The sequence below is a fragment of the Lipomyces japonicus genome (genome assembly GCF_038497905.1).
Source record: "Lipomyces japonicus strain CBS 7319 unplaced genomic scaffold V1514scaffold_24, whole genome shotgun sequence".
Lineage (NCBI taxonomy): Eukaryota > Fungi > Ascomycota > Lipomycetes > Lipomycetales > Lipomycetaceae > Lipomyces > Lipomyces japonicus.
The window spans coordinates 142,787-160,214 of record NW_027117836.1 but is presented as its reverse complement, the minus strand read 5'-3'; the positions used below and the strand labels follow the sequence as shown (position 1 = coordinate 160,214).

The 17,428-nt window shown below is 44.9% G+C and overlaps 12 protein-coding genes across 12 annotated transcripts; 4 read left to right on the top strand and 8 right to left on the bottom strand.

The window, feature by feature from the left end:
* Window positions 1-271: 271 nt before the first annotated feature.
* On the top strand, window positions 272-1,661 carry V1514DRAFT_320572 (yeats family-domain-containing protein; the record flags this gene model as incomplete). Its single annotated transcript, XM_066926006.1, has 6 exons — window positions 272-280; window positions 651-843; window positions 901-1,052; window positions 1,136-1,285; window positions 1,353-1,473; window positions 1,573-1,661. 6 exons carry the CDS (start codon window positions 272-274, stop codon window positions 1,659-1,661), a joined length of 714 nt encoding a protein of 237 aa, XP_066782867.1.
* Window positions 1,662-1,777: 116 nt separating this feature from the next.
* Window positions 1,778-2,522, bottom strand: V1514DRAFT_332518 (uncharacterized protein; the record flags this gene model as incomplete). The annotated part of the gene is made up of 1 exon (XM_066927861.1): window positions 1,778-2,522. A coding segment is annotated over exon 1 (352 nt), but the record flags the coding sequence as incomplete, so codon positions are not given.
* Window positions 2,523-2,697: 175 nt separating this feature from the next.
* V1514DRAFT_95020 (eukaryotic rRNA processing protein EBP2-domain-containing protein) lies at window positions 2,698-3,875 on the top strand. Its single transcript, XM_066930188.1, has one exon. The coding sequence runs from the start codon at window positions 2,789-2,791 to the stop codon at window positions 3,800-3,802; it is 1,014 nt and encodes a 337-aa protein (XP_066782865.1). The 5' UTR covers window positions 2,698-2,788; the 3' UTR covers window positions 3,803-3,875.
* A 631-nt stretch (window positions 3,876-4,506) lies between these two features.
* On the bottom strand, window positions 4,507-5,268 carry V1514DRAFT_267519 (uncharacterized protein; the record flags this gene model as incomplete). The annotated part of the gene is made up of 1 exon (XM_066924810.1): window positions 4,507-5,268. A coding segment is annotated over one exon (762 nt), but the record flags the coding sequence as incomplete, so codon positions are not given.
* A 155-nt stretch (window positions 5,269-5,423) lies between these two features.
* V1514DRAFT_332515 (uncharacterized protein) lies at window positions 5,424-6,988 on the bottom strand. Its single transcript, XM_066927860.1, has one exon. It carries the CDS (start codon window positions 6,703-6,705, stop codon window positions 5,470-5,472), a length of 1,236 nt encoding a protein of 411 aa, XP_066782863.1. The 5' UTR covers window positions 6,706-6,988; the 3' UTR covers window positions 5,424-5,469.
* V1514DRAFT_320568 (uncharacterized protein) lies at window positions 6,779-7,927 on the bottom strand (the record flags this gene model as incomplete). The annotated part of the gene is made up of 1 exon (XM_066926005.1): window positions 6,779-7,927. One exon carries the CDS (start codon window positions 7,925-7,927, stop codon window positions 6,779-6,781), a length of 1,149 nt encoding a protein of 382 aa, XP_066782862.1.
* A 111-nt stretch (window positions 7,928-8,038) lies between these two features.
* V1514DRAFT_95068 (ribosomal protein L10-domain-containing protein) lies at window positions 8,039-9,055 on the top strand. The gene is made up of 4 exons (XM_066930189.1): window positions 8,039-8,176; window positions 8,231-8,319; window positions 8,372-8,445; window positions 8,502-9,055. Exons 1-4 carry the CDS (start codon window positions 8,149-8,151, stop codon window positions 9,007-9,009), a joined length of 699 nt encoding a protein of 232 aa, XP_066782861.1. The 5' UTR covers window positions 8,039-8,148; the 3' UTR covers window positions 9,010-9,055.
* V1514DRAFT_332507 (uncharacterized protein) lies at window positions 8,995-10,326 on the bottom strand. The gene is made up of 4 exons (XM_066927859.1): window positions 10,205-10,326; window positions 9,863-10,118; window positions 9,663-9,790; window positions 8,995-9,590 (listed from the first exon to the last, which is right to left on the bottom strand). The coding sequence occupies exons 1-4, from the start codon at window positions 10,205-10,207 to the stop codon at window positions 9,102-9,104; spliced, it is 876 nt and encodes a 291-aa protein (XP_066782860.1). The 5' UTR covers window positions 10,208-10,326; the 3' UTR covers window positions 8,995-9,101.
* On the bottom strand, window positions 10,322-11,498 carry V1514DRAFT_352808 (uncharacterized protein). The gene is made up of 3 exons (XM_066929515.1): window positions 11,438-11,498; window positions 11,255-11,350; window positions 10,322-11,162 (listed from the first exon to the last, which is right to left on the bottom strand). The coding sequence occupies exons 1-3, from the start codon at window positions 11,477-11,479 to the stop codon at window positions 10,458-10,460; spliced, it is 843 nt and encodes a 280-aa protein (XP_066782859.1). The 5' UTR covers window positions 11,480-11,498; the 3' UTR covers window positions 10,322-10,457.
* A 1,036-nt stretch (window positions 11,499-12,534) lies between these two features.
* On the bottom strand, window positions 12,535-14,587 carry V1514DRAFT_95011 (uncharacterized protein). Its single transcript, XM_066930187.1, has 2 exons — window positions 13,541-14,587; window positions 12,535-13,480 (listed from the first exon to the last, which is right to left on the bottom strand). Exons 1-2 carry the CDS (start codon window positions 14,392-14,394, stop codon window positions 12,820-12,822), a joined length of 1,515 nt encoding a protein of 504 aa, XP_066782858.1. The 5' UTR covers window positions 14,395-14,587; the 3' UTR covers window positions 12,535-12,819.
* A 215-nt stretch (window positions 14,588-14,802) lies between these two features.
* V1514DRAFT_95323 (Dcp2, box A domain-containing protein) lies at window positions 14,803-16,727 on the top strand. The gene is made up of 3 exons (XM_066930190.1): window positions 14,803-15,026; window positions 15,092-15,385; window positions 15,457-16,727. The coding sequence occupies exons 2-3, from the start codon at window positions 15,275-15,277 to the stop codon at window positions 16,369-16,371; spliced, it is 1,026 nt and encodes a 341-aa protein (XP_066782857.1). The 5' UTR covers window positions 14,803-15,026; window positions 15,092-15,274; the 3' UTR covers window positions 16,372-16,727.
* On the bottom strand, window positions 16,379-17,217 carry V1514DRAFT_332489 (mitochondrial 54S ribosomal protein mL43). Its single transcript, XM_066927858.1, has 4 exons — window positions 17,103-17,217; window positions 16,981-17,036; window positions 16,798-16,901; window positions 16,379-16,733 (listed from the first exon to the last, which is right to left on the bottom strand). Exons 1-4 carry the CDS (start codon window positions 17,169-17,171, stop codon window positions 16,540-16,542), a joined length of 423 nt encoding a protein of 140 aa, XP_066782856.1. The 5' UTR covers window positions 17,172-17,217; the 3' UTR covers window positions 16,379-16,539.
* Window positions 17,218-17,428: the final 211 nt, after the last annotated feature.

The window sequence follows — 17,428 nt, the reverse complement described above, 5'->3', positions numbered from 1 at the left end:
AGTATTTTTTAAGATGATTGGTATTAATCAATCGTGTTAATATGTAGTTTTTGATAATTGTGATTTCAAGTTGGTTCGTCCCCCGCACAACGCGCGAACTTGAAAACCCTCGGGCAAAGCGCAAAATAATATTTCTCGAGACAACCATCAACCGTCGTACATTCGTATCCGCCATTTTTGTTTTTTTTCATTGCTCCATCGGCTTGATATCGTCGATTGCTTCTGACAGTTTTCAGTTTTCTGAAAGCACAATTCAAAAACAAAAAAAATAATGACACAGGTATGGCGATAAACTTGCTCTCTCTACTCTTATCTGTTTTTCTATATTGTCATTTTTTTTTCTTTTCCTCCTTTTCTTCCACTGGTTAAATCTGCATTCTTAAGCATATTGGATGAAATGATTAGGTTTATTTCACATATTTTTTTTTTTAAAAAAAAAACAAATTTAAAAAAGAAATGATGTTGGTTTAGATCAAAGGAAAAAAAGGAGTACATGATCAATTTTTGGATCGGCACACACTCTTTTTTTTTTTTTTTCGTTCTTGTGCATTGCGTTATAAAAGAAAAGAAAAACAACAATAAAGAAATCTCAAGGCTGTATTTATCATGCTAACAACTTGTTGCAAATTCATTTTTTTTTTTTTTTTTAGATCACACGAATAGTCAAGGTCACGACCACGAGTCGCGTACTTGAAGGCGTGAAGCAAGAGGTCGAGGGCTACCCGATGCGTGAATGGAGCGTACAGGTTCATCTGGTTGGCCCATCAGGTGAAGAACTTCCTGCCACGTTATTTTCCGAAGTTACGTTTCATTTACATCCAACGTTTGAGAATCCGACAAGAAGTATGTTCACGGCATTACACCATGCTCGATTAGAGTTGTTTAGCTGACCTTGAACAGCTTTCAAGAAACCACCGTTTAAGCTTACCGAGACCGGATGGGGTGAATTTGATCTCGGCATAACTTTACACACGGCCGAGCATGGCGGTGATAAAAAAATCAATCATGATTTGAATTTTTTGGCAGCTTCATATGATGTTGAACATAAAGTGGTAAGTCAATTGTTGTTTTTTTTGTTTTTTACTCCTCTCTCATTAAATGGTAGAAACTTGATTTACTGATTTTTTTTTTGCAGGCGTTCAAAAATCCATCGGCTGCTCTTCTCAAGTTATTAGCAGAATCAGGACCAATCGGTGAAGCCGAAGGTGATGATTCTAAAAAGGGTAAACGGAAACATGATGCTCCAGATGGTCCGAAGAAGAAAAACAAGCTTGACAAGTTATCGGTATGAGAGCAAAGTAACGAGATTACGCGTTCCCTAAAAAAAGACTAATTGGTATTTATTGTAATAGGTCGACGTTGAACGATTGGCTGAAGGATTAGAAAAATTGGGAGAAGATGACTTGTTGCATGTGGTCCAGGTCGTGACTGATAACAAGACGCCGGACATGTACATCAAGAACGACGTTGACGGTAAGTTTAACAAGTAATCTGGTAATCTTGGTTGCTATTTTATTTTATTTTATTTTATTTTTCAAAGTGAAAATCTAATCATGAATGAAATGTTTTTAGAAGGAGAATTTCACATTGATTTGTTTACGTTACCGGATAGTTTGTTGAAGACATTATGGGACTTTGTCATCAAACGTGCTGACATATAATATCCACAAGTTTTTTTTTTTTTTTTTTTTTTTTTCATTTATTGTATTAAAGGGTGTTTGGCAAGTTTTTTATTTTTTATTTTTCCCGACTTTTTTCTTTTTTTTTGTTGTTGCCATGGACGTTTAGAAAGAGGACGAAGAATCCTGTGATCACTGTCTATAGGTTTTTTGTTTAAGCCATGGTTTTTGTATTTTTTTTGTGTATTGGTATGGATTTTTAAATGTACCATATATACATGATCATTATTTTTATTAACTTGACTTGATAATATTTTTGCTATAGAATTAGCGAGATTTGATTATTTTGTTTTTGATCAAGTTTGTTAATGCATGCCGAATTGAATGAAAAAAAAAAAAAAAATCGCATGGTAACATGTACTCTTGGTATTTTGAAAACATCCACAACACATGATCCAAACAAAGCGTGATGTGATTTCGAGAACAGCATGAAATATATCTTACTAATTTTCCAAAAGATACAAAACTTATAAATAACAATAAATAAGATCCAATCTTTTAATATTTTCATTACAATAAGAAATTCAGCTTGGTAAACCACCAGATTGATTGTTGCGGAAACATATGAAAGGAAACGCAAGCAGGTAAGTTGGACATTAGTTTTAATTAAACAATCCATATTTTTTTTTTAAAAAAATATAACAGCATAAGAAATGGTCGAAGGTTCAACAAGAAATTGTAAAAAAAAGAAAACTGATTGTCGAATCAAGAATATGCATTCCACACTATAAATTTTTTTTTCTTTTTGCAATTTGGCACATTATTTTGATTAACGCTCAACCAGCAAAGGCAAATATAATTATATAAAGATTAATAAACCCATCAAAAAACCAATAAAAAAAATTAAACGTAAATTAGTCTGGTCGTTAAAATACTTGAACCGACACGAATTACGTCACGTCCAACGTTCACCAAAAACAGAAAACAACATTTTGCGCACCGCACTTTGTGCGGCATTTAAACTTTTTTTTTTTTTTTTTCGAGTTTTGGTAAAATATTTTCTTTTCTTACACTTGCGATATTCTTTTTTTTTTTTTTTTTTTTCACAAGCAACAAATCTGAACCCAGAAAAAGAGAGAGAAAAAAATTTAAGAAAATAAAACAGAAGGATGGTTAGCAAATTGAAAACAGCGTTACAAGCGCATAAAGGTGTTGATTTTGAAAAGAAAAAATTTGAATCTCAACTCAAAAAGAAGAAAAGGGACCAAGAAGTTGCCAACAAGCATAAGCGGGTCAGGTTAAGTCATAGCACGCCTGTTTCTAAGGTTGTTGTGCAAGACGAAGACGAAGAGGAAGAGGAAGAAGAGGAAGAGGAAGAAGAGGAAGAAGAAGAAGAAGAAGAAGAAGAAGAAGAAGAAGAAGAAGAAGAAGAGGATGATGACGAAGATGAAGAACCAACGATTGACATTTCAAGATTGCAAGATGATTTATCTACTGATTCAGAATCGGAGAATGAACCTGAATTGGTAACCAAGAGCGCCATAAAGTCAACCAAGTCAGCAACCAAAAACGACAAGAAGCGATCACAGCATAAGGATGAAGACGAAGAAGAAGAAGAAGAAGAAGAAGAGGAAGGAATCGCGCTATCCGACCTGCCCACTGATGATGAAGAAGACTCTGAAAATGACGACGATGATGAAGGCGGTGCAAGCCGGCTGGACATTATTCCATATCAAAAACTGACCGTAAACAACACGCGCGCGCTCAAGCAATCATGGTCATCAATCGCGTTGCCGGTTTCAAGCTTGAAATTTTCAGACCATTTGTCGATCGTGTCTGATGACGGCACGGTCGTGGACGATGTCAATAACGATCTTACCCGAGAACTTGCGTTTTATAATCAAGCGTTGGCAGCGGCCACGAAGGCGCGCAGCCTGGTGTTGAAGGAGAAAATCCCGTTTGCCCGGCCGGATGATTATTTTGCCGAGATGGTCAAGACTGACAGGCATATGGACAAGCTTGCCCGGCATCATACTCAGGTTGAAGACAGCAAAAGCAATGCCAGGGCCAAGAATAGCTTCAAAAATGGCAAGGGTAACCTGCGGATCCCCAAAAAGGGCGGCAAGAAGGAAAAATTAAAGAAAGAAAAGGTAGAAAAAAAGGCAGAAAAGAAAAGAAAGTGAATTGTTACAACAAATTATATTTGGTGACAATAGGCTTCGTGTTAAAGTAGGGGTTTTTTTTTTTTTCGGTCAATAAAATCATTGTTATATTATATACAGCGAAGGAAATATATATATATAAATATAATTGGCTATAGTTACCATAATCAGGTTTTGACAATCATTTCATACTGCTTGACTATCGAGCATGTCCAGTTCCAAAACTCGACCCGTTCTGACATGCGAGTGTCGTCATCATCACGTTCAAGCCGAGCAAGAAATTCTTGACTATCAGATATCAATCCTTCCGTTAATGATGACGTGTTGGTGGCAGCAGCAGCAGCAGTAGTAGTAGTTGTTCTTGTTGTTGTTGTTGTTGTTGTTGTTGTTGTTGCTGTTGTTGTTGTATGAATAGACGAACCTATTGGTTCCTGATCTGCAATCCGGCATAGTTCTCGTTCGGTTAAAATGTTAGCCGTGATGCGACGCAGGTCAACGGGTTCAAGATCGAGATTTTTATTGACACAAAAGCCGGTGCATCCTTGTAATGACTCCGCCATGACTGCAAACACGATCGCTTCAGAAATTTGGTCGGGCGATTTGCCGCAAACCTTGTTGATCACGTTTTCAAACACGTTGCCGGTACTTGCCACTTGACCATCATTGCCGCTAACGCCGGCGAAAGCCACGACCGGAGGAGGAGATAATGTAAATGATGGGAACGCCGGCGTGCACATGATCACGTCAACACCACGAGGCCTAAACCATTCAACCCATTGTGACATGCAAAATGCTTGCACGGCTTTCGTGGCTGCGAACGACACGCCAGAGAATGACTGCCATTTGCAAGCGGCCGCGTTGCCGGACTTGCGGCATGCCTTTAACGTGATTGCGGTCAAATCCGCCGTCTTGTACAACACCGACGACACAAACACGACCCTGCCCGTGATGACCGGTGCCAGCAATGCGGTCAGCAACCAACTAGAGAAATGATTCACCTGCAAGCCCAGTTCGCACTTGTCCGAGTCCGTGAACGTTGGCTGGCCCCAAGTGGAAATGTTTGCCCCCAACACCAAGGTGTGCACGCGGCCGTGCATGGAAATCACGGCAGTGGCAAACTTGCGCACTGCTGCAAACGACGACAGATCGCATTCGATTGGCTCAATCACGACGGTGGCCGTGGCGGCCGCAGCAGCGGCGGCAGCAGCGGCCAGGTGCCGGAACCGGCCGATGGCTGCCACGGCGTGATCGCTAAGGCAGTCGCGCACGAGCAAAATGATGTGAACTCCAGCACTGCAAGTAGACGTCGTGGATATTGATGACGACGAAGACGACCGCCGCCGGTGCCGGGAGTAATGGAAGTAGTTGTGATGACCATCCGCAGCCGTGACAGGAACGCACCCACGCAGGACATGCTCGACTGCCAGACGGCCAACACCCGACGTGGCTCCGGTCCAAACAATCAACCGTCTTCCAGAGGAGTCCATCTCGCACACAGAAAAGCGTTCGTTCGTGCTGTTTTGTTTTACGTCACGCAAGTCGAAATGTTCGAGTTTGCACATTACGATTAATTAATGCGGGTGCGCCGCACGCTCGCATTAATAAATGAGTCGCTGCGGCTGGCGCTGGCGTGCACGTGATTATTAGTAATACAACTGGTGGTACATTATATAATACAGTACAAATCCTTAAATCGTGATGTCTATCGTGCTTTCCCACACCAGGCCGGCGGACGACGACGACTTGTCCGCCGGCACGGCGCCAATGGCAGACGCGAGCACGTCAGCCAAAATCAAGTTGACGGATGCTCGAACTTGGGCGTGGTCAGCGCCGGGCGCGAGTTGCAGGCGCAGGCAAGCCTTGCACAGGCCGTAGTGGACCTGGCACAGCCGGGATTCAATCACGGCACCAACGTCAGGCAGGCCGGCCACGGCAGCCGTGACGGCGTGCGTGATGGCGCCGTCGAAGCCGAGCAAAAGCATGCGGCCCAGTCGCAGGGACGACGTGGAGCCGTGGTGGCACATGACTGCGGCCAGCACGATGGCACATGCTGCGTCGACCGTGCCGTGCACGCGACCCGGTAGCCACGACGGCGTGATCCACAGCAATGCGGCAAACGCGGCCGTAGTGGCAACCATTAGTTTGTCCTTGCTCGTCCGCAGTACTGCCGCGGATGCCAATGTAGAGATTAACGTGAGTGCCAGCGCAATTCGCAGGCCGCCGGAAAAGATAAAAGTCGTGACGGTGGTAGTAGTAGTAGTCGTTGTTGTTGTTGTTGTTGTTGTTGTTGTAGTCAAGGAATGATGATGATGAAAATGATGGCCGTGGTAGGTCGACACGATCGATGTGGCCGCAATCTCGGCCAGGTGCGACGCCATGTTTACGCCCATAAAGACCAGGCCGACTGCGGCGGCAAACCGTGCCAGGACTTCTGCCCGGCGCAAGCCGAACGGGAACCGAACCGACGGCCGCTTACTGACGTCAAAATTTGCCAGCACGGCTACGGCGACAGCCAATGTTGCCACGCCAGCATTAAACCCAACAAAATGAGCCAACGCGGCCGCTGAAGACGACGGGCCAGCCGCCAACCACAGCACCACGGCCACGGCCAGGTTGGCGGCGCACAGTGACAAGTGCACCGCCTGCATGCGGGTGACGGAATCAATCGCCTCGCGCAATGTCGGTACGGGTAAATGGGACGGAATCACAGGCGGCGGCCGAGGCGGTGGCTCGAGAAAGAAGTTTGCTGATACGGACGAGTGCTTGTAGCGGTGACCCCTGCGCCGGCCTGGCTTGTTGCTGCCATTCGCAGGCGACTTTATTGGTGATCTTGAAGCTATCGTCGACTTAAAGTTGAACGGCTGCCTGGACGGCGGCGGCTGCTGCTGCTGAGGTGGCCCTGCAGACGCATCGGAGTCGGCCATGAATGATGTGGTCGAGATGGAAGACGGCCATGAACAAGATGTGCAAAAACCAAACCGCCGACCGAGCTGGTGGTTACCCGGCGTAAGTCATGGCGGCGCCCAGCGACTGCAAGCCGGTTACCCGGACATCAGCCCCGAGACTGCACACAAACGCCTTGTTGAGCCGGCCTTCGACCATGATGCGCACGGCCGGCTGGCTCGTGCTGGCTCGCAGGCGCAGGATGGTTTCGACGTCGTCATGGTCGTGGTCGGTGTTGTCGCCGGGAGCGGTTGAAGTGCTGCGCCACAATTCGCATCCGACGGTCAGGTCGGACTCGTACGAGTAGCCGTTAAACTCGAGCCTGGAAGCGAACGCGGTGCCTGTGGCAGCTGCCCGCACGGCGTAGGCGGCCGAAACATGGGCCGTGACAGGGTTGCACGTGAGCGTGAACGCAGACGTTGTGGAAAGGTGGTTGTGCTGGTGCTGGTGCGGGTGCTCGAGCGCAGTCGTCGTGACATATCGCAGCCCGGTACTGACGCCGCCGGCCTTGTTGAGCGCGCCGTAAAACATCTCGGCGCCAGCGGACAGGCCGCCGGCAGAGTACAAGGCCCGGACGCCGGTCAATGCCTCGTCGGTCGCGTACACGGCCTCCGTCGTCCATCGGGCTCGCTGGCGGGCAACCTGGGCAGTGGCGGACCCGCCATGCCGTATTTGATCGCTGCTGACTGCCATGACCGTAGCTTGCGTGTGCGGGCCCAGTTGCGACACAACGAGAGCTTCGAGCATGCGCGCGGGCACGTACATTTTGGCGTACACGACCAAGCTGCGCGGATCCACCCGGCGGCCGGCCTGCCATTCTTGCAACAGCACCCTGGCCTGGGCTGCTTGTCGTTGCCTATCGGCCTGCTGGTCCTGTGGCAACCACCAGGAAGGCACGCCGCCCATGGCGTCGGCCAGGCCGCGCTTGCTGGCCGTGCGCAGGCGGGACCCGGCAAGCAGGTCTCGCGGTTGACTGTAGAAGTACGCCACCGACCCATCCACGATGCCGGACAAGTTGCGCAACGTGTACGACGTGGCCGACGCGCCAGACGCCATGGAACACACGGTCACGGAGAATCCTCGAGGCAGAGCGAAATCCAACACGTCGCGCGACGTGGCCGTCAGGTTCGCGTAACTGTTGTCGGCATTCCACCCGGTGGCAGAGTGGAAGCTGCTAAGAATATGGTCCAGATACGACCGCATTAAAACCCAGGTGAAAAAGAGAATGTCAAGAAAGCCGGATGGGGTCTGAATAAATAATTTAAATAATTTGTAGGTTTGCACAAAAGTTGCCGGGTTTTGAAAAATGCAAAGCCACCTTCACCGCCACACCGACAGCCGCAGGAGAAAAATTTACTCCCAACGCAAATTCAATATTTACGTCGATATTCCAGTTGTTTATTCTCATTCAAAAACACATCATCATGCCAAAGTCGAAAAGATCAAACCTTGGTGAGCACGATCTTGCACGATGCATTTTGTTTATTATTATGCTAATTTTGTCAGTTTCGCTTACCAAAACCCAGAAAAAGGGCAGGGAGGGCAAGGAGGCCCAGTTTAATCTGATTCGCGAAGCCCTCGACACCTACAAATACGTACGATTTGAATGTCGACCAAGAGTCATGTTGCGTGTCTAACCGTTGCTAGGTTTGGGTTTTTGATGTCGCTAACATGCGCAATGCTTTCCTCAAGGACGTTCGTCGTGACTGGGCTGGTTCCCGGTATGTGCTCCAGTTTTGACGTAATGATCTTTTTTTTGCTAACCGTTTGTACCCAGCCTTTTTTTTGGCAGGACAAAAGTCATGGCCAAGGCTCTCGGCCTGACCGATGCTGATGAATACAAGCCTAGCCTGTCAAAGCTGTCATCTCGGCTCAAGGGCGCGGTCGGCTTGTTGCTCACGAACGAGTCCGTGGCCGACGTGCAGGCCTATTTCGCATCTTTCACCAAGTCAGATTTTCCCCGGGCCGGTCAAGAGGCCGAAACATCGTTTACGATTCCGGCAGGCATAATATATTCTCGTGGCGGGCAGATCCCTGCTGAGGACGACCTGCCGTTGGCCCACTCACTCGAATCCACCTTGCGCACGCAACTGGGCGTGCCGTCATCGCTCAAGAACGGCAAGGTCGTGATTGAAAACGATTACGTCGTGTGCTCGCAAGGCGACGTTCTTGATGCAAAACAGACCAGATTATTGAAACTGTTTGGCGTGGCATGTGCCGAGTTTACGGTCAGCCTGGTGGCATACTACGACGGTGAAGCCGTGCATGATGTTGATGATGAATAAAAATACGTATAATGTACATTTTTTTTTCCTGCCTCTTTCTTTTTTTGTGGTCGCCACTCCGTAATAAAAAAAACATTTAAAAAAAAAAAATCTTAGTTATACCTTGGACGCTTGCTCCATCGGTCTCTGTCATCCCTGCGATCATCCCTGCGGTCGTATCTTGAATCGTCCCTGCGATCGTACCGCCCGTCACGGTCTCGATTGTCCCTACGATCACGATCATACCGCGACCCTCCTCTATGATCCCAATCTCTGTCCCTAAAACCACCACCACCACTGCCACCACCATCACGGTATCTGCCACCGCCTCCGCCGCCAGGTGCTGACGGTCGCTCCTGCAATCTGGACGGTCGCAGCAACGCAGCTTTTGTATACCCACGACCACCCGATCCGCCACCCAACCACCGCGGTCGCCAACTCTTCACCGTCCGTCCTCGCTCAACGTCCACCACCACGGCCCGGTTCTTGATGCGCGCGCCGTTTAAGCTCTTGTAAGCTGCTCGCATGTCTCGTTCCCTGGCAAACACGACGAATCCGTACCCGCGCGGCTTACCAGTTTTTTTGTCCCGCACGATTCGAATCTATCATCCAAAAAAAAAATGGTTAGCCATGTATTGCATTTCTCGTTGGCAAAGTAAATCACTCATGCATACCCTATCGATTTGACCAAACCTGCTAAACTCATTATCCAAGTCTTGCTCGTTCACGTCGTAACTCAACCGGCCGACAAACAACGTCTGGAACGGATCACCCTTGACTAATGGATCCGATTTTGGGTCCCCTAAAAACCCCATTCAAGATTAATATGCAAACAATTATAACTTGCAATTTTAATAACAAACAACTTGCGTACATTCTTTCAAGCCATCGCGAATTCGTTCGTCATGCTCTTGCTTGCGTTCCTCCCTCCGCCTGGCCACTTCTTCAGACCCGGTCTCGGTACGAATATAACCATCATCTACAGGAGTATTAAGCAAGTCAAGATATTGAGACAAGCCTGAGATGGCGGCCGTACGCCGATGTTCTGGTGCCGAATCAGTCGGGGCCAAGAATCGCAACGGCGGCCGAGGTGCAAACAGTGCCAGCAAAGGCGGCGGCAACTTGTCGGTCTAAAAATATAACAAAAAAAATCGGTTCGATTAGTAAACTTATATACACGCAGGTAAAATGTTCATGTTGTAAAATTGCGAGTTACCATTTTGTTTGCGCTGAGATGGTGAGATGTTATTGGAAGCTTACGTTGTCGAAACCTCGTTTCAGTACTTTTCTGCTTCGGCTTCACCAACTTACAAATGGGTTTGAGTCCAAAACTTTAAAATTTCAAGGTGAAAATTCCACACCCAAAAAAAAAATTTGATTTATTAATATAGTAACATATAAAATTACAATTAAAAATACACGGTTTAAACCTTTCCTTTTTTGTCACTGCTATTTGTGGTTTCGTTTCATTAATCGCTGAACAAATCCACAAGCTCGTCGCTCCCGTCGTTGCCGCCGCGGTTGACATTATCACCACTGTGCTTCTGTTCCTGCGGCTGCTGCTTGTTGCTGCTGTCAGTTTGTAATGGTTCCTGACCGTCTACCGGTGCCGATACTGGCGCAAGCACAACGACTTCGTCCTTTTTAAATAAATGTTGACTTAACGTCTTTGCGATATGGAAGCAATGCACTCGCGGGCCAAAAACTGCTCGCATGAGTTTATCACAATTAATATACCGCTTATCTGCCGGATCTTGCAAGTCATGATCACGAACGTATTTCCAGATCTGTTTTGTAACTTGCGGCCGGGGCAATGCTTTGATGCCGCCCAGCAGGTTTGAAAGTTCCGGACTAAGAAACAAGTCTGCGTTGTAAGAGTTTTGCGGTGTCGGTCGGCGTTTTTTTTTTGTCAATTCATCTTTCCCCTCATCTTGGGTTTCGTCATTACTGCCGTTATCACCATGATGTTGTGATGATGTTGATGATGATTGCTTCCGTTTCTTGGTTGCCACGCCACGTTGCTGGCCATCCTGCTCCCTGGTTTCTTTCTTAACTTTCACCTTCTTATTTTCTTGAGTTCGTTCTTGCCTCCGTGGCTTTTGCTGCTCATTTTTTGTGTCCAATTCATCTTGCAATTCACGATAACTTGTCAATATCGCATTATCAATCTCCTTCTATGTACATAACCTTCAAGTTAAAAAATTAAATAATTAAAAAATTTAACACTAAAAAAAAAAAAAAACATCATTTGTCATTAAAATCATACCTTATTCGGACCCAGATCAATGTTGAATAGCTCTTGTAATGCGTTGCGAATCCGTTTAACTGTTATCTCTTCCAAGTCGGCTACTCGCAAAATGGCCTATACCCGAAAAAAAAAATTTAACACACTACTACGCTAATATATATATATATATATTGATTTTCATTAATATTCTCAATTACTCACATTAATCATGGGCAAGTACTTGTTGGCATCAAAATCAGTCATGTTATTATTTATATTGATTATTGGTTCTCATTTGATCACAAAGTGTGAACCAATTTAATCGTTTCTTTGGTACAAAGCCCTTGGCTATATTCCACTATATATAAACCGTGGAAGCTAATTAGATTTGGAAATTTACGTAAACTAACTTTTCAAACTTAATTTTTCAGCAATCCAAATTGTCTTGATCAAATCAATCACAAACTCATTAGGACTTCAACACTCAAATATTAATAATTTTACCTGTCAAAAATAGCAATGATCACAAATCTCACTTACCCCGTTTTATTTTCATCAAGATGCTCCTTTTGTTACTGATATGAGATCGGTGTGGCATGCAGAAAAGCGCAAGCTTCAATATCCAAAACATGCACAGTGTTTGGCAAATTTCCAAATGCTTTTAAATTTAAGAATCATTTGAAAACCGTAGGAAGCATCAAGCGAAATGCTCGTATTTTGCCCACAATACAATAAATAGGGTACCTGGTTTGGTTCAATTATGTGGAGTCATAATTCTGTGAGGTTGGTCATAGGAGGGGGGGTTATGACTTATCATAATGATGGGGATTCGGTTTTGAACAGTCAATGGAAGCCAACCCAGTAGATTTTGATAAGCTTTTAAATTCCATTAGAGAATGGTCGAGTATCCGCCAAAAATATCCCATTCCAAATTGTTTGACTGAGGAGTTTACTGATAAGAATAATGCCTCGCATCATTTTTGCTCTGTTGAACACAGTCAGAATTATATTTTTTTATCCTTTCCAGCATTCTGAGCTTGACCAAAGATTGAATTACTGGTTTAGATGTTCAGAATTTGCGCATATGTTTATAATGGAATCTAATACTATAATTGAGTCGCTCCAAGCAGTTCCTGCAGATGATTGTCAAACAAAATGCGAGGTTAATGGCTAGAATGTAAAAAGATATCTGGAATCTGGGGTAGTGGTTATTGATGCAAATGCAGATAATATTCCTGTTATAAATGCGGATGTAGAAGGGCAGGAGCGTTTGTCTGAGGATAGCGGGATGGTGGACATTATGGACAACGATTTTGCTGCTTTGGCTGCTATTTATCCTGATCTTTTGAAGAGGATGAAGAAAATGTGGTTGGTAATAACGCCAACCCCGATCAAAATTCTGGATCTGTATGGTTTGATTTCAATCTTGGCACAGATGTAAATCAGCAAGAGAGGTATAGATATGCTGAGTTCACTATTTTAGTTTGCTGATTCATTCATTTTTGGTTTTTTTGGAGGAGTGAATAGTCCTATTTTTCACACCACTATGGCATTACTGCCACTGGTGTGATGTGGTTTTCGTTTAATTTTTAAAAACAAATTAGTTATAATAAATGCAAGCATTCCAACAGATCACTAGCCAAGACATGAATCACGCCTGCTTCTGCTTGATCAATGCTGATACTCATTACGATTACATCATCCAGCCATCCATGATTACCAGCCAGCGTGACCTTGCTCTGATCCGTATTCGTGGTCGCAGCCGTAGCCGCAGCTGTAGTTGTGGCAGTGGCAGTGGCAGTCGAAATTACTGCCGGTAGCGACGACAGAGGCAAACGGAAATGGGCATGGTCCCATGCAAGGGACGTTACTCGTACGAATCCGGCCGTGCGTTCGTCCACGCCGGCAAATCGTAACGGGCCTATCCGGCCTATCAATTCAGCTTGGCCATCGTTCTCATTGCCTAAATTCGTTGCCGTTGTATTTCTCACAACCAGATACGAATTTGTATACCGGCCTGTGCTGACATGCACGATGTGGATGGCCACCGTATTATGAGCCGTGGGCGTGCAGGCTCGGTCACAAAACGTGACTGAGAGTTCGTTTGTCGCGTGCTCTATTACGGAAGCACTGGTAACGTGGCTATCGTCAATCGCCAATTTTTGAATGCCAACATTGGCGTCTGCTGAGGCGTACCATGATGGCACGAGCTCGTCCTGCGGTTCAAATGATGATGGCCATGCCAGCTTGGTTAATTCCTTGTACCTGTATACAATTAACGCATGCACGTTTAAATCCACACCAATTGGCACATATGCAGCTTACTTTACTGGAATGTCATCCAGTTCTAGCTTGTCAGAAATATCTGGAATGGCTGCCCGCAGGTCAATCACGTATCGCGGCAAGTCCGTGTCGTTGACGGTGGTTGAGAGCGACGATGATTTGACTAGTAATACTGGACTACCATCTGGCGAGATAAATACCTTTGGGTCGACAAATTTACTGTTTTCGTCGGAAATTGCGCGTGGCAATGCCGGTAGTGGCTTTGGCTGTTTGCAACGTAGCGTCCGACGGCCTGACCGCGCATGCAGGCGCCATTGCATTTCGCAGTATTCGAGCCCGCTTTTGTTTTTGTCTTTGTTATTATTATTATTATTATTATTATTAATGTTCTTGGCGATAGTTGTGCTGATTGCAGTGGATTGCGACAGTGCCAGGTACGGAGCCAGGTATCCCTGTCGAAGTGGCAACAACGAAGGCTTGATACCCATGGCAGTGCTTGTGTCAAGGTACGTCAGTGCTCCGGCAGGCGACATGACGGACTGCAAAAGCGTGTCGTCGTGAGGCGATTGCTGCCGGGCGCAATTGCGCAACAAGGCGTGGGTAATGGTGCTGCCTGAGGTTTCTTGATGATCTTGATTGTCATTGTCGCCGAGTCCGGTGCGATCCCATGCCACCGTGACCACAACCGTGCCTACCTTGACAACGCCTAATCTGATGCACGCCGTGATGGCCCAAAACGCAATGATGCACAAGCACAAGATCAGCCGAATCAGGCCGCGCCGGCGATGATGCCATGACAACATGCGCGGTTTCCGTTCCTTGTATTCATGTTCATGTTCATGGTCGCGGTCATGATCACGTTCGAGATCAGTATCGTCTAGATATTCGTAATTCATAATTAAGGGCCGCCGGCGCGGTTTTTTTTTTTTTTTTTTTTTTTTTTTTGGCTATGCTTTGTTGCACAACTTGTAAACGGACACTGCAGGCGTGTTCATTGGAAAGAGACAGCCAGGACAATTGGTTAATGGTCAAGGCTGTTTCTTTCCCGGTGGGAGTAGCAAAAGAATAGTTTATACAGTGTAAGTTTCGCCCCTGGAAGCCGCAATTGGCGCGTGAACAACGACAGCGCATGAACACTGCATGATGCGACAAATAACTAGCCGGTAAACAGCCGATACGATTGGTTGACAGTTCTGCCAGAACAAGGACGACAAACAAGTAGTTATCGCATTTTAAACTTTTTCGTTACCATCAAATCACTCATATTCATTGTCCTCGGGTTTTAAGCTTGCCGGGTTGCTTTGATTGCTAGCGACTACCGCACGTAAGTAAGTATTGGATACTGTGTTCAGGAGAAGGACAAGGACAAAAAAAAAAGAATAATGTGACTCTAGAGCAAACAAGTGCAAAATCCAAGAGCGTCTTTTACGTTATTTCCACGTACATAAATTTTACCGTATTTCTCAGGCTCAGAGGCTGAGTGACTTGGATTGTATAGACAAAAGCCGTAGGTACAATAATCAAACAAGTATGACCAGTTCAATGGCCCAAGGCGAGTAAGCTGACCGAAGCATGCCATCCATTCTCATCTAGTTGTTAGTTGCCGTCCGCTCAACGCCTTGCATATCTAACTTACAGTATCTATGCATTTGTCATGGGTTAGTCAGCGCCAAAGGCAATCATCGAATTGGTAAATCAATCAAGTCATTCCTGGCACATCTACAAATCAGACCTCTATTCTCATGCATTTAATTGATCCAACAAGAACACATCATTATGCCTGCGTTACATTCAGCATTTTCGTTTGCCAACTCGACCTTGGATCAAGTATTAGATGACCTTTCAGTGCGGTTTATTATTAACTGCCCGCCTGAGGAACTGGCATCCGTGGAGGTCATTATTATTATCATTTACGAGGCAAGGTGAAAAAAAAAACATGAACTAACCGAGTAATATAGAGAGTATGTTTTCAAGTTGAAGAAGCACATTGGTTTTATGAAGATTTCGTGCGAACCGAGAACGCATCGTTGCCGTCCATGAAATTGCGCGACTTCACGGCCACCATATTTCAGCACTGCCCTTTGCTTCGCAAATGGAGCGCCACCCATGAGCAAGCGTACGAAAATTTTCAGACTTACAAAACCCGAATCCCGGTCAGAGGTGCGATATTGTTAAATCATGACATGACAAAATGCTTGCTCGTGAAAGGTTGGAAGGCATCATCCAGTTGGGGGTTCCCCAAGGGCAAGATCAACAAGGCCGAGACCGATCAGGCATGTGCGATTCGGGAAGTAATCGAAGAGACTGGGTATGACGTGACCCCGTTATTGAACGCAAACGAATTTATTACTGCCACGGTCAGGGAGCAAAACTTAAAACTGTTTGTCGTCAGGGACGTGCCGTTGGATACAATATTTATTACGCAAACTCGAAAAGAAATTAGCAAGATTGCTTGGGTGGATTTAAATTCGTTACCAACCTATGCCAAATCTTCCAAAAGGAAAGTGCAAGGTGCAAACAAGTATTACCTTGTCGTCCCGTTCATGTTGCCGTTGCGCGAATGGATCAATAAGCATAACCCACAGCAGCAGCAGCAGCAGCAGCAGCAGCAGTCGAAGGATTTGAAGAAAAAATCAAAGAAATCTTCCAACATTAACAAAAATGGCGATAATAAAAAGCAAGATTTGGCTGAATTGGAAAAACAATTTTTGGCCCAGTTCCCTAATATCAACATGAAGTATCAAGTACACGAACCAGTTCCGCAAGCACAACCACAGCAACCACATCAACCGCAACATGATTCTCAGCAAGAATATGTTGACCCCGCCAAGACAATTTTGGCATTACTCAAGAAAACACCGATCAAATATTAGCTTTCATTTGCTCAATTTTTTTTTTTTTTTTTTTCTTGGAGTTTCATTTTTGGTAAATTGGTGTATGGGTATTCTCTTTTCATATTATTCCACTTGATTAACTGGATAATTCAATTTCCTGGTACAAACTTATAAACATACATATACATCCATTTTTATTTTTTTTATTTAAACCTTGTATCTGAACTGTGGCAACACATGAAACGGACTCCACACTCCTCTGACACTCTGGTTTAATGATTTCACTTGATTATTTAATTTTTTCAACTTGTCACCGGAAGAATTTGTCAAGTAGTTGACCCGTTTAGCGATTTCAGCCTCGGTTAAATTCTTAACGCAAATCGGCTTTGTCCTGCCGCTCACTAATTGATGATTAAAATTAAAAAAAAAAAAAGAGCTTTGAGTGGCACAAAAATTTAAACGTACAGTATTCTGCGGTAATGACCGGATGACCTTGCTTTGCAGTGACTACTAGTTCGATACCTTTGTTTTCCTGACTGAACTGCTGTAACCGCTTGTTCAGAAAATGCCTGAAAAAAAAAAAAACACGATCCAATTTATTAGAACTCCAATTTTCCTGATACCAAATAGTTTAATTAATAAACGTACTTTAATCCCGTCGAACTGCCACCACCGTTACAGTATCTGAATGTGATCCGCTTGCACTTCAACCAAAAAAAGAGCAATATTAGAGCAAAAGAAAACAAACACTTAATATGACTGTATCATACTGGTCGAATAAATGCACCAACGCCATTTCTGGCTACTGAGACGCCTCGTCTGACTGCTTTTAATGTCATGCCTGGTTATTGATGTCAACAAATAAAAGAAATGCCGAAATTCTCCGTATCACAATTGCGGTCTCCTTTTTTTCCGTCGATAATTCGACAACCACATATGCCCTAACCCAGTATTACTTTCTTTAAATATCACGTGATAGTGTAAGGTGACACTAACGCGCATTTGATTTAAGGTTTAAACAGAACGCGTCTCGAAAAGGAACTTCAAGTGTTTACCATCATATTTCCAACCCCCTTTTTTTGTTCTTTTGTTCAAG

Bases quoted from the DNA above. Each gene is read 5' to 3' on its own strand.
- V1514DRAFT_95011 (XM_066930187.1), bottom strand. From the start codon at position 14,394: ATGAATTACGAATATCTAGACGATACTGATCTCGAACGTGATCATGAC. The intron at 13,481-13,540 runs GTAAGCTGCATA...AATTGTATACAG, and splicing joins CTGGATGACATTCCAGTAAA to GTACAAGGAATTAACCAAGC.
- V1514DRAFT_332515 (XM_066927860.1), bottom strand. From the start codon at position 6,705: ATGGCCGACTCCGATGCGTCTGCAGGGCCACCTCAGCAGCAGCAGCCG.
- V1514DRAFT_95020 (XM_066930188.1), top strand. From the start codon at position 2,789: ATGGTTAGCAAATTGAAAACAGCGTTACAAGCGCATAAAGGTGTTGAT.
- V1514DRAFT_332489 (XM_066927858.1), bottom strand. From the start codon at position 17,171: ATGACATTAAAAGCAGTCAGACGAGGCGTCTCAGTAGCCAGAAATGGC. The intron at 16,902-16,980 runs GTACGTTTATTA...TTTTTTTTTCAG, and splicing joins GGCAGTTCGACGGGATTAAA to GCATTTTCTGAACAAGCGGT. The intron at 16,734-16,797 runs GTACGTTTAAAT...ATCATCAATTAG, and splicing joins GGTCATTACCGCAGAATACT to TGAGCGGCAGGACAAAGCCG.
- V1514DRAFT_95068 (XM_066930189.1), top strand. From the start codon at position 8,149: ATGCCAAAGTCGAAAAGATCAAACCTTG. The intron at 8,177-8,230 runs GTGAGCACGATC...TAATTTTGTCAG, and splicing joins GTCGAAAAGATCAAACCTTG to TTTCGCTTACCAAAACCCAG. The intron at 8,446-8,501 runs GTATGTGCTCCA...GTTTGTACCCAG, and splicing joins CGTGACTGGGCTGGTTCCCG to CCTTTTTTTTGGCAGGACAA.
- V1514DRAFT_95323 (XM_066930190.1), top strand. From the start codon at position 15,275: ATGCCTGCGTTACATTCAGCATTTTCGTTTGCCAACTCGACCTTGGAT. The intron at 15,386-15,456 runs GTGGAGGTCATT...CGAGTAATATAG, and splicing joins CGCCTGAGGAACTGGCATCC to AGAGTATGTTTTCAAGTTGA.
- V1514DRAFT_332507 (XM_066927859.1), bottom strand. The intron at 9,791-9,862 runs GTACGCAAGTTG...TGGGGTTTTTAG, and splicing joins TCGCGATGGCTTGAAAGAAT to GGGACCCAAAATCGGATCCA. The intron at 9,591-9,662 runs GTATGCATGAGT...TTTGGATGATAG, and splicing joins GGTTTGGTCAAATCGATAGG to ATTCGAATCGTGCGGGACAA.
- V1514DRAFT_352808 (XM_066929515.1), bottom strand. From the start codon at position 11,479: ATGACTGATTTTGATGCCAACAAGTACTTGCCCATGATTAAT. The intron at 11,351-11,437 runs GTGAGTAATTGA...TTTCGGGTATAG, and splicing joins AGTACTTGCCCATGATTAAT to GCCATTTTGCGAGTAGCCGA. The intron at 11,163-11,254 runs GTATGATTTTAA...TTATGTACATAG, and splicing joins TTGATCTGGGTCCGAATAAG to AAGGAGATTGATAATGCGAT.